At 41.4% G+C, this 14,413-nt stretch overlaps 1 protein-coding gene across 1 annotated transcript; it reads right to left on the bottom strand.

The window, feature by feature from the left end:
• Window positions 1-5,909: 5,909 nt before the first annotated feature.
• prdx6 (peroxiredoxin 6) lies at window positions 5,910-14,401 on the bottom strand. Its single transcript, XM_031311883.2, has 5 exons — window positions 14,212-14,401; window positions 11,293-11,449; window positions 9,396-9,539; window positions 7,515-7,661; window positions 5,910-6,248 (listed from the first exon to the last, which is right to left on the bottom strand). Exons 1-5 carry the CDS (start codon window positions 14,301-14,303, stop codon window positions 6,123-6,125), a joined length of 666 nt encoding a protein of 221 aa, XP_031167743.1. The 5' UTR covers window positions 14,304-14,401; the 3' UTR covers window positions 5,910-6,122.
• Window positions 14,402-14,413: the final 12 nt, after the last annotated feature.

The raw sequence follows: 14,413 nt of genomic DNA, 5'->3' as shown, positions 1-14,413 counted from the left end.
TCTCTGTGCCGGACAATTTCTAGGATGGGTGCAGTGACTTCCTCGAGTCAAAACCCCCATTTTTCCCCATGTCCAGTCTTTATGCTAAGCTAAGCTACTGTCTGCTTGGCTGTAACTGTAGCTAATCGCCTGCTAGCTCTATGTATGACGGACAGTCGAAAGAGTACTATCTCATCTAGCTCTGAGCAAGAAAGTTAGTACATTAAAGGGTTAAAGTGTAAATATCGCCTGAGAATGCTGCGAGTGTGGCTTTAGGAACCTAAAACACACACGCACACATGCTGAAAAGATTATTAATGACTTAAAGTGGTCTAGTAGTGCCTCGCTTTGTGGCAGGTCTGGTGGTCTGGGATCCTTATTGGGTTGTGTTTGATGTCTCCACTTAATGGCAAAGTCCCATGCGCTATGATCACACAAATACACATACAGAGGCACACTTCCATTTATTATGTGAACAGCCATTTGCCTTGTCGCCATGATAAAGCTCTTGGCGCTCTACTGGGGTTGTTTTAAAGCCCAGACACCCTTAGCCATTACTCAGGTGATATGCCAGCGCGCTGGTGATCAATGTGTCTCTAATAGAGAGAACAGGGGGGGAGCAAAAAAGCGAGAGAAAGACAGCCGTATTGATAGAGAGAGATAAAGATAAGTACAGAGAGTGATTGCACTTTTACCTTCTCATCCATCACCCTGTTCATGGAGCACTAACTGGCCCTAACCTGCTCTGCAGTAATAGCCTGTCTGGATGCTGTATTTACGAGGTGCCATCAAAACAATGGCATTTATCTAGGCACTCGGATCATACACCTTCATCACTTTTATCATTATGTCTGTGTCTGTGTGTGTGTGTGTGTGTGTGTGTGAGAGTCTGCTGAAAGACTCGTTGACCCATGCTTTAGCAGGAGTGAGGAAAAGCTCAAGGGTGGGTGTCGAATGCGAGGCGGTTAATGTTGCTTAAAGTTCAGCCAAATCCTAAGGTCAGCACGTATGTTTATGTTTGTCTGCCTGACCTTCAATCAGTTCATCTGGCTTACTGCCTATCTTAGCCATGCTTGGTCAGCTGGTGCACAGAAATGCCCACAGGTTTGCAGGAGTTTAAGATTGTAACTACTGTGAATCAAAAGAAGGATTGAACAGCACCACGCACGAGGAAGAAACAAAGAGAGGAATTTTGCAGTGTTTTGTCTGTGCATGGGAAAGAAAAGCTGAAGAAGCAAAAAACTTTGATAAGCGGGGTTGAGTGAGATGGGGGAGGTGTGTGTGTGTGTGTGTGTGTGTGTGTGTCTGTGTGTGTGTGTGTGCGTGTGTGATGTGGAGAGTGGGGAGAGCGAGAGTGCCAGGCAATGTGGGAGGGAAAGAAAGAGAGGGCGCGTCTGGAAAGCATCAAGCCATAGCTCGGCATATGTGCGAGTACATGTGCATGTGTGTGTTTTGCAGCTCCTCTGGTCTCTGGCTTGTTAACCCGCAGGTCACAGGCAGCTTCTATGCCTGGCACACACCATGGGAAGAATTACCTCTTCCATAGCAAGCAAATGCTCATGAATAAACACACATACACAGAAACATACATACTGAGTGTGTGTTCATGGCATGGTGGTTATATGCTGCTCCCTCTCTGCGTCAAAAGTCTGCAACACCTGTAGCCGGTTAGCTCAGTTGGTAGAGCAGGCACACATATATTGAGGTTTGTTCCTCGACGCAAAAGGTCCAGGGTTCGAGTCTAACTTGTAACGGTTTTCCTGCATGTCCTCCTCTCTCTCCCCTTTCATATCTGAGTTGTTCTATCATTAAAGGCGGAAATGCCCATAAAAATAATCTTAAAAAAAAAAAGTCTGCAACACCTTTGAAGGAATAGTTTGACAATTTGGGAAATAGGCCCATTCACTTGCTGTTGTCTTAGGACAGAGCCAGGCTAGCTGTCTCCCAGTCTTTATGCTAAGCTAACCAGCTGCTGCGGTGATGTCTTCTTCTGTCTTCTATGATCAGAAGTATTAGTGTGTGTGTGTGTGTGTGTGTGTGTGTGTGTGTGTGAGAAAGAGAGAGAGAGGCCAGCAGCTGGTGTGTTGTGTTTTGCCCTATGAGACATGGCCCAAGCTGGTGTTGTATTACATGTACTAGTGTTGCAGAGGAGAGGTGGGGTGAGTTGGCTCGATAGCCAAGAAGCGAAGGGTGGCAGATAAAGAGGGGGGGGGGAGTCAGTAGGACTGTGCAATAAAGCAAGTGTCTGACACCCAAAGCGCTTCTCATGCTCTGATACAGGCTATTGTAGTCTGGAATTTGAGAAATGCATTTGATCAGTACGGTGTGTCTGTGTGGCTGTTATTTTGGACAACTCCTGGGGACAAAACAGCCACCAGAGAAGGGAAAGAGAGGAGGAGGGTGGAGGCCATGGGTTACCTGATGAATACTTGCACTTTCATCACACATTTGAGCACCCAGCATCAAGAATTTTTGTCAAGAAGAATGTAGGCCCTTTCTGTCTCTACCACAGAAGCTCCGCAACCTAAAGAAGAGATGGAATTTTCTTTAACCTTAACAGGGTGATTCTGTAATGAACTGATTTAAAAGAAAAACGAAGGATAACATTCCTGCTCACATTGTGCGGATGACAGGAGTGAAAAGGAGGAGGGCCCGGAGATATTTTATCTGCACACTCTCTGCCTCCCTCCTCACTCAAAGGGAATCCCATCTTTTCTCTTTGACCTCAGCATTCCTCCGACTCCTCAGAGTCAATGCAAGGTCAGAGTGTGTGTGTGTGTGTGTGTGTGTGTGTGTGTGTGTGTGTGTGTGTGAGAGAGATCAGTGTTCACATTCAAACTACTTCAAGTAATTAATACGATCCTCAGCCACGCTCTTTTGAGGGTTGAATAACTCGGAGAGGAAACCTACACCTCAGTCCGGGCTTCAGGGTCTGATCTACAGTTGAGGCCAACCTGCTGAGAAGCGTTTGAGCGTCCGGTCAGTCCTTCACCTGGGTCTGCAACACAGAGATGTGATGTGACGCTTTATAGTTTTATATACACACACAATTCTGCTGAAATAATGATGCATGTGTTATTCTCAAAAATGCATGCTTGACATACAGTAATGCAATCTCTGTTATAGCTCGTGCTGGTTGTGCAATCAATCCTAATGTGTTATTCAAGCAGGCTATTAAAAGAATTTCAGTAACTAACCTTCAGTGGTGGAACAAGTACGCAGGCCCGTTAACTTTAGTACCAATACAACAATACTCCAGTACAAGCAAAAGTTCTGCGATCAAATTTCTACTTAAGTAAGAGTGCAGAAGTATTCCCAGCATAATACATTTGAAATCAAAAGTAAAAGTACTTGTTCTGCTTACATTATAAGATTAATACTGACCATAGACTGTATATAAGAATGGACCAACAGATCCCGTTGCTCTGGACGGAGACCAGTGAAGGCCGTTAGAAGCACTTTTCCGGTGAGCGCTGAGCGTTACTGCGCAGCCTCCAACTGAGAGAGACGACGTAAATGTGGCGTGAGCAACCTGTCTGAAAGTTGGAAGTCTTCTGGTAGCTGTGCCAAGAGAAATCTCAATCATTCCCAATCTTGCAGAGACGGAGAGCGTAGGTATATGTAAGGAGATAACATGGACACAGGCTAATTATTGCTAACTAAAATGCTAGTTAACATTAGTAATTCAACTTAAACAGCTAATGTAAGTCGAAACTGCCTGAGAGCTTCTCCTGTACTATACGGTAATTCCTCTACTATGCGACAATAAGTCACGTGGTTATGACACAATCGTTAGCCTATTTTTACAAAAACGTCTGCTACGGAGCCATAACGTGAGATACAAGGTAATGGAGCCTTTTATACATTGTCGTGTTTCTTTAGAAATAAACAATGGACAAATAGTCTTTAAACGCTTCAGATGTGAAGTTATTCGCTGTCAAAGTGACGTCAAAATGAATGGCAGTCAATGGAATGCTAACGTCGGGTGATCGCTTTGTAGCATCAAAATGGCGCCATAGGAGGTTCGAGCTCTGAAGCGAAGCTTACCTCCTTGATACTGACGCATCAATGTTGCAATCGGTCTAGGTGGAGCTAGTTTTTACCACTTTACATGCAGTAGTTAGTTAGTAGTCCATTGATTCTAAACCTAGGGGTTGGGCCCCTCCAAAGAGTCACAAGATAAATCGGAAGGGTCAGGAGATGATTAAAGACTAGACATATTTCCAACATTTTTCTTTTTGTGAAAATAATGGATATTTATTTCTCTTTGGGCCTCGAACAGTTATCTAAATGAACCCATGAGAGACTTTTAGAGGGGAAATGTAAATGCAGAATCTTAATCCATAACCAGTAACTACAGCCATGTAGTGGAATAAATAGTACAACAGTTCCCTCTGAAATATATGGAGACATTATACTTAAGTACAGTACTTGAGTAGACGTACTTATGTAGTTACTATCCTTCACTGCTGTCTCTTTGGCTGCAGCTGGTAAATTTCATCTGGAGAATGCCATTTGAAAAGCTTGGACACAGAAAATAGAACAAACAGAACAATCAATTTCAAAGACCATTGCACATTAATACACTTCAGTGAGGGCATTAGCTTGTAATGCTGAGTTGGCAAAAAAAAAAATACTGTGTGAAAGGGGAGAACGCTTTGTAAACCTCACTGTGTACTTTGAGAAAACATTGCTGAAAGTATATCAACTTGATGTGGCCAATCCTCTTATAATTAATGGAAATGTAAATAAACTAGTCATTTCACTACATGTGGTACCACTCCCCTTCTGTGCAATTGTTTAGAATGGATTGGTGCTTGTGTATATACTGCCACCAATTGATATAAGATGGTACTGCAGCACAAACAGCAAAGTGATACGTTTGAATTTAGGTTGTAGGAGGACATCTAGTGGCACAGTAAATCAAAGCAGAGAAAGCCGTTACCACAGTTTTTTTTTTCCAATTGCTAACACACTAAAATGACATAGCATAGCACAATTATTTATACTGACACACAGAGAGCAAAACCTCTTCTCAAGTCTCCAAAAGTCTAAACACATTTTCTGCTTTACACACATTTTGCAATTCAAAATGGCACTTTTTAAATGCACGGAACACAGTTCTCTGCATAAGACACGACAATCTGACATAAAGTCACGTTTGCCATTTCAACAACACTGCCATTCAAAATGACACTACATGAGCTAATTGGCCAACATATGTCCCACCTGGCCAAACACCTCAATGGTTCATTGTACCACAGGTGAGCACCTTTTTTTTTTTTTTTGCAATTTTCTTTTTCAGTTTACTACTTTTTTGTGAGCATATTTTTGTTCAGTCCAATGTACATATATCTGATGTGCATATGTTGCACTGACTTGACTTGAAAAATAAAAAAATTAATGTTTCAACAGCATGTATCTGTGTGTATCTGCAAATATGTGCATGTGAACAATCTGAAGAATTTTCTACAATTTGAACTATTTTACTATTATGGCAAAGCATACTAAAGATGAGAGTGCTTTTCATTATGCCCAACAGCCTGCTGGAGCTCCCCCCACGACCCGACACCGGATAAGCGGACGAAGATGGATGGATGGCAAAGCATACTAAAGATGAGTGCTTTTCGTTATGCCCAACAGTGTGTAGGTGGTTAGACAACAATCTGGTAATACGAGTGAAGTGTGTGCCATGTGGTGCAAAAGTTTGATTTTGATAATGCTATATGTAGTTTTGGTTGCAGTTATTCATTTTGCAGGATATATGAGGTATTTTGCAGTTTGGGTGTGTGGTTTTGTGAATTGTGTTAAGTATTTTTGATAAAACCAGCCTAGTTTGCAAAATTGTGTTTTAGCAATTAAAATAAAAAAAAACTGTAAACGTGTCCCCGAACTTTAAACAGTGTGAAAAGACTCAAACAATCAGAGGACATGTGTGAAAAAGTTTGTTTATTGAAGGAAACAAGGCATCGTAAAAATGACAATATAAACACTCCTTGTTCACTGCTGGGCACATTGCACTTACACTAGTCACCAAATCAGATAAGGGCATATATGGTTTTGGTCAATGCTTTGGTGAATTATTATCATAAGAGTTCCATTTTTTCAAACAGCAGTAAACTAGAGAAGGATGTTGTGTCTTTTCAGAGCTGGGTGTAGCGCAAGTATTTCTTCCCAGAAGGCACCTCTTTAGTGGTCACGCCGTTGGGGAAGAGAGCAGCGGCTTCAGCCTCAGAGAGTGAAGGAATCACCATGACCTTGTCATTAGGCTGAAAGAGATGACAAGAAGGAAGCATGTTTTAGGAGCAGGGACTAGTTTTGATTACAGTCTTGGGAAGCCTTCGCTGTAATGATAGTTATGCTGCAGCCTCATAGGCTCCTGTGTCATGTGGCTTTTGGTCATTTCCTTCAGTTATCCCACTAAAATTAGGTCACAGACAATTAAATTGTTTGTTTGGAAGGAATGCACAATTCCCAATGACAGCTAGCTCTTGTTGCTTATAGAGCAGTGTTTCTCAAATGGGGGTAGGTGTACCCCTAGGGGTACTTTGGAGGACTGCAGGGGGTACGTGAGATATTTAAAAGGTCCCATGGCATGAAAATTTCACTTTATGAGGTTTTTTAACATTAATGTGAGTTCCCCTAGCCTGCCTATGGTCCCCCAGCGGCTAGAAATGATGATAAAACCTGTTTATAATTATTTAAGACCTAGAACACAATACTTCAGCGAATCTAAGACTTTTTAAAGTGCTCACATTATGCTTTTTGGCTTTTTCCCTTACCTTTACTAGTATTATACATTTCTTTCATAAAACCTGCTCCACTTATACAATTATTCACAGATGGGAATTCGTATGCATTGTTAAAGTGCTCATATTATGCTTTTTGGCTTTTTCCCTTTCCTTTATTGTGTTCTATATCTTTTTTTGTGCACCTTATAGGTTTACAAAGTGAAAAAGCCCAAAGTCCACCCCAAAGGGACTTACCATCTCCAACAGAAAACACTGTTCACAAACTGCTCCAAACAGCTCTGTTGTAGTCCAGCCTTTACTTCCGTGACGAACGTGGTCACTTTGTAACACACGTTATAATGCTCGCCTAGCTGCTGGTGTAGCACGCCCTCATACATGCTTCTGACTGGCTAGTAGTCCTTACCTAGCTACTGAGCATGTGCGACTCCCAACAAAGATGGAACAGAAGTGTGATGCCTCACTCTGTAGCTAAAACAGAGAGCTCAACACACAGGGTGAAAAGAGGAGCTGCAGCAATGTGCAGTACAACAAAAATATGGTGTTTTCTGAAAATTAAACCATGTAAACCTATTCTGATATAACCTCTAAATACAATTATGAACCTGAAAATGAGCATAATGTGAGCACTGTAAGGCCTAAAATTCAGATTTTGAAATTTTAGACTTTTTAAGACCCCGCGGAAACCTTGATATCTGTACATGAATATAAAGCTGGAGCAAGGATACAGTTAGCTTAGCACCGTTCACTGCTCCAAGTCAAGAAACACATAGTTTAAGCGTTTACCTTCCAGTTGACAGGGGTGGCAACCTTCTTTTGTGCGGTGAGCTGTAGAGAGTCGATAACTCGAAGCAACTCATCAAAGTTCCTTCCCGTGGTGGCGGGGTAGAGGATGGACAGCTTCAGCTTCTTGTCTGGGCCAATCACAAAGACCTAAAGTAGGGTGAGATGTCACAGGGTCAACATACATGTAAGATGAACCAGAACATGCCGCTTTTTAAATATGGTGACAAATACATCCATATAAAAACATTTACCTATAAGTTTCACCCGCCATACAAACACTTTTTTCCCCCCTAAAAAATACTTCATTTACCCAATTACATGTACAGAAACTGGTAATGTGAGAGAGCAGACTACTGTGTGCCACATGAATGGGAAATTCTGGTAATTTTATATTATTGTTGTTATCACTGCTGACCTGCTGCCAACATGTTTGATGTTTGATGTCTTGCCCGGAGTCAAATATAGCCCGCTCTGCATTTCTTGGGTACATGTGAAAAATGTACTTGTATTTTAAAAGGTCCCATGGCATGAAAATTTCACTTTGAGTTTTTTTTAACATTAATATGAGTTCCCCCAGCCTGCCTATGGTCCCCCAGTGGCTAGAAATGGTGATAGATGTAAACCGAGCCCTGGGTATCCTGCTCTGCCTTTGAGAAAATGAAAGCTCAGATGGACCGATCTGGAATCTTCTCCTTATGAAGTTGTAAGGGGAAAGGTTACCTCCCCTTTCTCTGCTTTGCCCGCCCAGAGAATTTGGCCCATCCATGAGAAAGAGAGAGACATCATGGCTTGCGAACAAGCAAAGTGGCAGTTGATACAGTATTAGGGGACCACTGAGGTCTATATAAAAAGAGACTTCAGATACAGTATTAGGGGACCACTAAGGTCTATATAAAAGAGACTTCAGATACAGTATTAGGGGACCACTAAGGCCTATATAAAAGAGACTTCAGATACAGTATTAGGGGACCACTAAGGTCTATATAAAGAGACTTCAGATACAATATTAGGGGACCACTAAGGCCTATATAAAAGCATCCAAAAAGCAGCATGTTATAGGACCTTTAACTATTTTACATCTTATTAAGCTGCTGTATTAATGAGTGATGTAGCCCATTTCATCTTTTTATTACTGCTTGTTACTGCTTTGCATGGTTGAACGGTGCAAGAAGATGGCTCGGGTCTGTGTTGCTTGGCTGTGTTTTAATGCTTGCATGGCTTCTTATACTGAATGGGGATACTGTTGATGTGTAACTGTGCTAATGTCTTGCTGCTTCCTGTAGCTCTGCATGACTCACTGAGAAAGCTTATTTGTTGCTCTAGCTGTCTGTATGGTGTCTTGTTGACTTCTGTCTGTATAGTTTAACCTGTACTGATGTCTTGCCGTTTCCTGGTCTAAAAACATCAGGCCAAAAGGACTACAGTTGAAAATTAGCCGGCTGGCTAACACTGGCCCATTTACAGAAATGTTAATTAATGTGTGTTGTCCTTTATAAAATAAAGAAATAAGAATGAGAATGAAGAATTCTTTAACATTTGGCTCCAAGAGATAGCTTTTGTTTAGATGCAAACACTTTGTGTACTGCCTGCATAACACATGGCCAATCAACAACCTGTTTGGCACAAAGTCAACATTTTTGCTCGGAATTGATTGGCTCCCGGCCAAATGATGTGGTAGTTAGCTGCAACAACATTAGGGGAATAAAGACCAAAACCGTTCACAAGGAATAAAGTCAGGACAGGACAGATTTTTCTACAAAAGACAAAATGTCACTGCCATTTGGCATCTGTTCATTTTGGATCAGGATGTGGTCTTGGTGTTTTGTTTTTGTAGTAAAATATGTCCTGCACTGAGGACAGGACAGAGGACAAGATTCTTACACAGCGAGCGGTGAGGGGCATCCCATCCTTGTCTCGCTCATCAGGGTCCAGCATGCCCAGCTGGATGGACAGCTCTCTCTTGTCATCAGCGATGATGGGGAACGGCAGAGGGATTTCAGTTTCACTGTTAAATGCCATCACATCCTGCACAGGGGGAAGAGACCCATTCAGCATTTACATATTTGTAAATGTGTGTATATATCATCATCCAAAGTTAATCAATCATTCTCACTGTCCTGGCAGCCATCTCCTTCATTGCAGCACAGGTTTGATGAGAGATCAGAGACCTTTAACTCTACTAAGTGCTCAGACACTATGATTGTAGTGTAGGGATGCATTATATATCGACTCAATATTGTTATCGCGATATCACGTTGCGCAATATTATATCAAAAGTGTCGCTAAGTATAAGTATGCAATATTTTGTTTATTTTGTGGAGTGCTTTTGATTTAGAGCCCGCTTGAAATGCTATAATGATCATGTTTCATTGGTCAGTTACCGTGCCACTTGCACATGTTAGTACACGTCAGCGCACTGGGCCACTACGTGACAAACCCTATGTAGTGTACCACGTGTGTGCATATTTCGACAGAGTGACAGTGTAAGGGAAGAAATAGATAGAGACAAAAAAACGGAACGAATCAGAGAAGAGAAAGAAAAGTTGTGTCCTGTTCTCTTTATTTATTTATTTTATACTGTCCAACCAGTAAAACATGTCCTGTTCTGTAGACATGGTCCTTATTTATTTATTCATGTTGGACCAGTCCAATATGACCGTCAGTTGAAATAAACCTTGTGTTGTATTTGTTATGAACCTATTTTGATGCGTTTTCCCATAACTTTTGTAATTCTACATATGTTTAAAAATATCGAAATTAATATCGATATTGCAATATTACATTTTGTCAATATCGTGCAACCCTAATGTAGTGCCAATACCGTTGCCTCACAGATGTTAATAATAATCTCTGAGGGCAAAAACCAAAATCAAAAACCACACGGTTTATCTAACTTGACCCTTGCCTAGTGAACATTCCCTCTTGGACCAATCACTGGGCTTTCTGAGAAGTAGGGTTGGGTATCCTTTGGGTTTTTTCCGATACCGGTGCTAAAACAATACTTTTAAAACGGTGCCGGTGCCTAAACGGTGCCTGAACCGGTGCCTGAACCGAAATATATGTATATATAATATATTTATAATGTATATAATATAAAATATAACAAAGGAGCACAAAACGACAGTTGCCGACATTAAAGAACGGCTTGTTTATTGCTAAGGCCATATGGTCAAAATTAAATGATTGATTAATAATGTAACAATAACTTATAACAATGACTTATTTCACCAGTAAATTGCTGGTAAACAAAAACAAGCACCAGGTGGGAAAAGGGTATTTTACAATAACTCTGAATGCACCACAAGGCTGGCGAGTTTCAAGTAAACGCACCGTTTGCGTTGTTTTTCCGACAACGGCAGCTGCAGTCAGACTGTTATGTCCCAGTGTTGGAATCCTCTACAGGGAAATACAGTCACACTTTACACCACTTAACATAAGCTGTCAGCATTTTAACCATTGTGTTTAATCCAGCTACTCGCTAACGGTAAAGTAGCGTCCCGTTCTTATTCGGTCTCGTTACTACCGTTTACGTCAGAACCGCGTTTCGGTACCCAACCCTACGGAGAAGTACTGTACTTTTTGTAATGTGGCAAAAGAGTTAAAAGTGTCTGTGTTGAGCGTAGGGATTAACCCTGGAGTATTTGACCTGCATCCACAGCTATTCATTCTAGCATCTTTTTGGGCCCTCCTCACATGAGGGCCCTGGGTACTCTGTCCCCTTTTTCCCCCCCAGCCCCACGCCCCTGTGTGTGTGTGTGTGTGTGTGTGCATCCCCGACCTTGCTCCAATGGCGGTGATCCTCCACACTGTCAATGGACAAGGCGATCATCTTCACACCCCGTTTCGTGAACTCATCGCTGATCCTAGCAGCACAGGCGAGCTCAGTGGTGCAGACAGGGGTGAAGTCCTTTGGGTGCGAGAACAGGATACCCCATCTACAGTGGAAAACAGACAAAAAGCAATGAGGTCTTCGCTCTACACATCATTTTCTGGCTCAGAAACCTTGATTTGAAAAACTGTACAATTGAATTGTATTAAGAAAATAGCAAATAAGGCCATCGTCATCCCATTCTGTCTTATGTGTGTTATTTGTGTGTGTTGTGCATTTATGTCTTGATGTTTAGAGTATACAAAGAGTTTAGAATTTAATAACAGACAAAAAGGCTGTTAGGAGCATAAGCAGTGGAAGAGACAGAAGAGGAAAAAAATGGCTATAAAAAAGAGAAAGACAGAACATTAAGTCTCAGTAGAGTTCATTCCAGCAACAGATTGAAGCAACAGGTGTCTGTGAATCTGGCACACTCGAGCTCAAAAACATTAAATCCAGCTGTGTACTGAAAATGTACAACGAGGAGGGTGAAGGGTAAGACAGACATGAGATTTTCCTGCGAAAAACATTACAATCTTTTTGAAGGATAATTCACCCTTGAATCACATGAGTTTCCTGCCTCACATGATTTATGTGGACTTTTCCCTCTTCAATGTGTTGTAACGTTGTAACATTGGTTAGAGGCAACAGAAAAGCTTTGCTCCACACAGGCATTGTGATTAGGGATAGACCGATTATAGGGCCGTTTTTTTTTTTTTTGGCAGTTAGCAGATTACAGTGGTGCTCATAAGTTTATGAACCCATGCTAAAGTTGACCAGAAAGAGGAATTAAAAAAAATCATCTTTTGGAAATTGATCTTAATGCCTTAATTAAAAAAATAAGGAAAAATCCAACCTTTAAGGACACCAATTTTCTTTGTGAATGAATAATGTATCGTAAATAAATAAATGTTCTTCCTTAAAATACAGGGGGCATAAGTCAGTACACCCCTATGTTAAATTCCCATAGAGGCAGGCAGATTTTAATTTTTAAAGGCCAGTTATTTCATGGATCCAGGATACTTTGCATCCTGATAAAGTTCCCTTGGCCTTTGGAATTAAAATAGCCCCACATCATCACATACCCTTCACCATACCTAGAGATTGGCATGGTTTTATTTCAGTTAGCCTGATAGCTGGTTTGATCTGCATTGAGAGATGATCTTATGGAAAGTACCCCATGTCAACCTCTAGGTATGGTGAAGGGCATGTGACTTAATGTCCCCCCCCCCCCCCCCCACAACACTATCTGACTATCTTTTACTGGGGATTATGTTGAAAGTTTCTCATTTGTTAAATAATTGCTTAAAGCATTTAGTTTTGTGTTGGATTTTGTAACATTACAAAATCTTAATTTTCATTTTCACTGTATATGCATATCGGCTCCAAATATCTGTTATCGGTTGTATGAACTATCGGTATCGGCCTTGAAAAACCAGTATCGGTCGATCCCTACTTGTGATCATCTGATAATGGGGTGACCAGAGGCCCTGATTACCCAATCTGTTGACGCAGAACTAATCCTGGCTGGATACTGACACACTTTCTAAGAGGAGTTTGTTCAGAAGCTGCTGTTGATTTAAACTGACAAGAAGTTAAAAAAAGAAAGAATCATTAGATTTTTTTGCAGCAAAACCTGAGCTATAAATTTGTATTAAGCTGTACAATACACACATGGGCTATTCTAAGATAAATGATGTTACACTAGGACACATTTTGAACAGACGGTGGCCTCTCAGTCCAACATCTATTCTGACTAAGGGAAGAAGGAGGTTATCGTGCAGCTGTTGTAACTGCGTAGTCCTTATATTAATAAGTGTGTAGCAGGTTTTGTCCGTTTAGAAAGGGCAGTGACACTGTCGCGACAACATATCTGCTCCTCCACTGTGTGCACAACCTTTAAGATGAGAACATGAGGGTGGGGAAATCCTGAAATATAAAAAAAGAATAAATATGCACTGTCAAATAAGGAGAATTAGATTATTCTGAAGAGTTTTTAGAAATTGTTCACGTTGTTCAACCCACTAGATTTTAACAGGTAAATCTATCCATGTGATAATCATTCAAATTGCTTTCAGTTGTTGGGAGCATTATACAAGTCTGTCTATGTTCATGCGTGTTATGGTTGTTGCATGAAATAGAATTCCTTTCTCTCTGCTGTTAAACAAAGAAAAACATAAACAGCCAAGCCTAACTGCTGAGTTAGGTATCAAAGGGGATGCCAGCACTGAGGCACAGTTACAAAATCACACACACACACACACACACACACACACACACACACACACAATACAGGCCTTGTCCTGACTGTGCTTACACATCACAAACGAATTGGCCAAAGAAAATGACTGCAAATACACATAAGCACTGCTGCCATGACTCTCTTTTTAGTCTGCAGCTAGGCCAACTCTATGTTCTGTCTATTTTTGTCTATCTGAGCCATTCAAAAACAGAAATAAAATAAATGTACTCTATCACATTTATGGTAACCTATATTATAATTTTGTCATCCAACAGAGTTTGTGTAACCCTACATACAGTATCTATGTCAGCCAGCAGGTGTTGCACGGCAGTCACATTGGGATCACGGTCAAGTGATCAGGACTGATGAGTCAGATCATGCGCCTTAGCTTGTACATTCAGAATTAATCCGTAACGTTACTCAGATCAGCGTTCAAGCTTCTCAGTCTGACCACACAGACACGCACACAACCCGCTCCCACGGCTCTATCAAATAGCGCACTGCCTGTTAACATACCGCAATTCAAAACTCCGAATTAAACACATTAGTTACAATGTGATGGCTGTAGAGGAAGCGTGCGCACTTACGAGTTGCCCAGGAAATCGTGGAACTTGATCCTGCCGATGGTGGTGTCGGCCTCGAAGTTGGGGAACTGGTCTCCCAGCAGAAGTCCAGGCATGGTCGGCTCTCCTCTGCAGCTCAGACACAAGAGAAAGGACTGGGATAAACAGGCTGGCTTGCCTGTATGATCAGCAGGCTGAACCTCATGGATGGATCATGGGAGGGATG

Source organism: Sander lucioperca, chromosome 11 (assembly GCF_008315115.2).
Source record: "Sander lucioperca isolate FBNREF2018 chromosome 11, SLUC_FBN_1.2, whole genome shotgun sequence".
NCBI classification, from domain to species: Eukaryota; Metazoa; Chordata; class Actinopteri; order Perciformes; family Percidae; genus Sander; species Sander lucioperca.
Note: the sequence above shows the minus strand (reverse complement) of the source record. Positions and strands in the feature narration are given on the sequence as shown.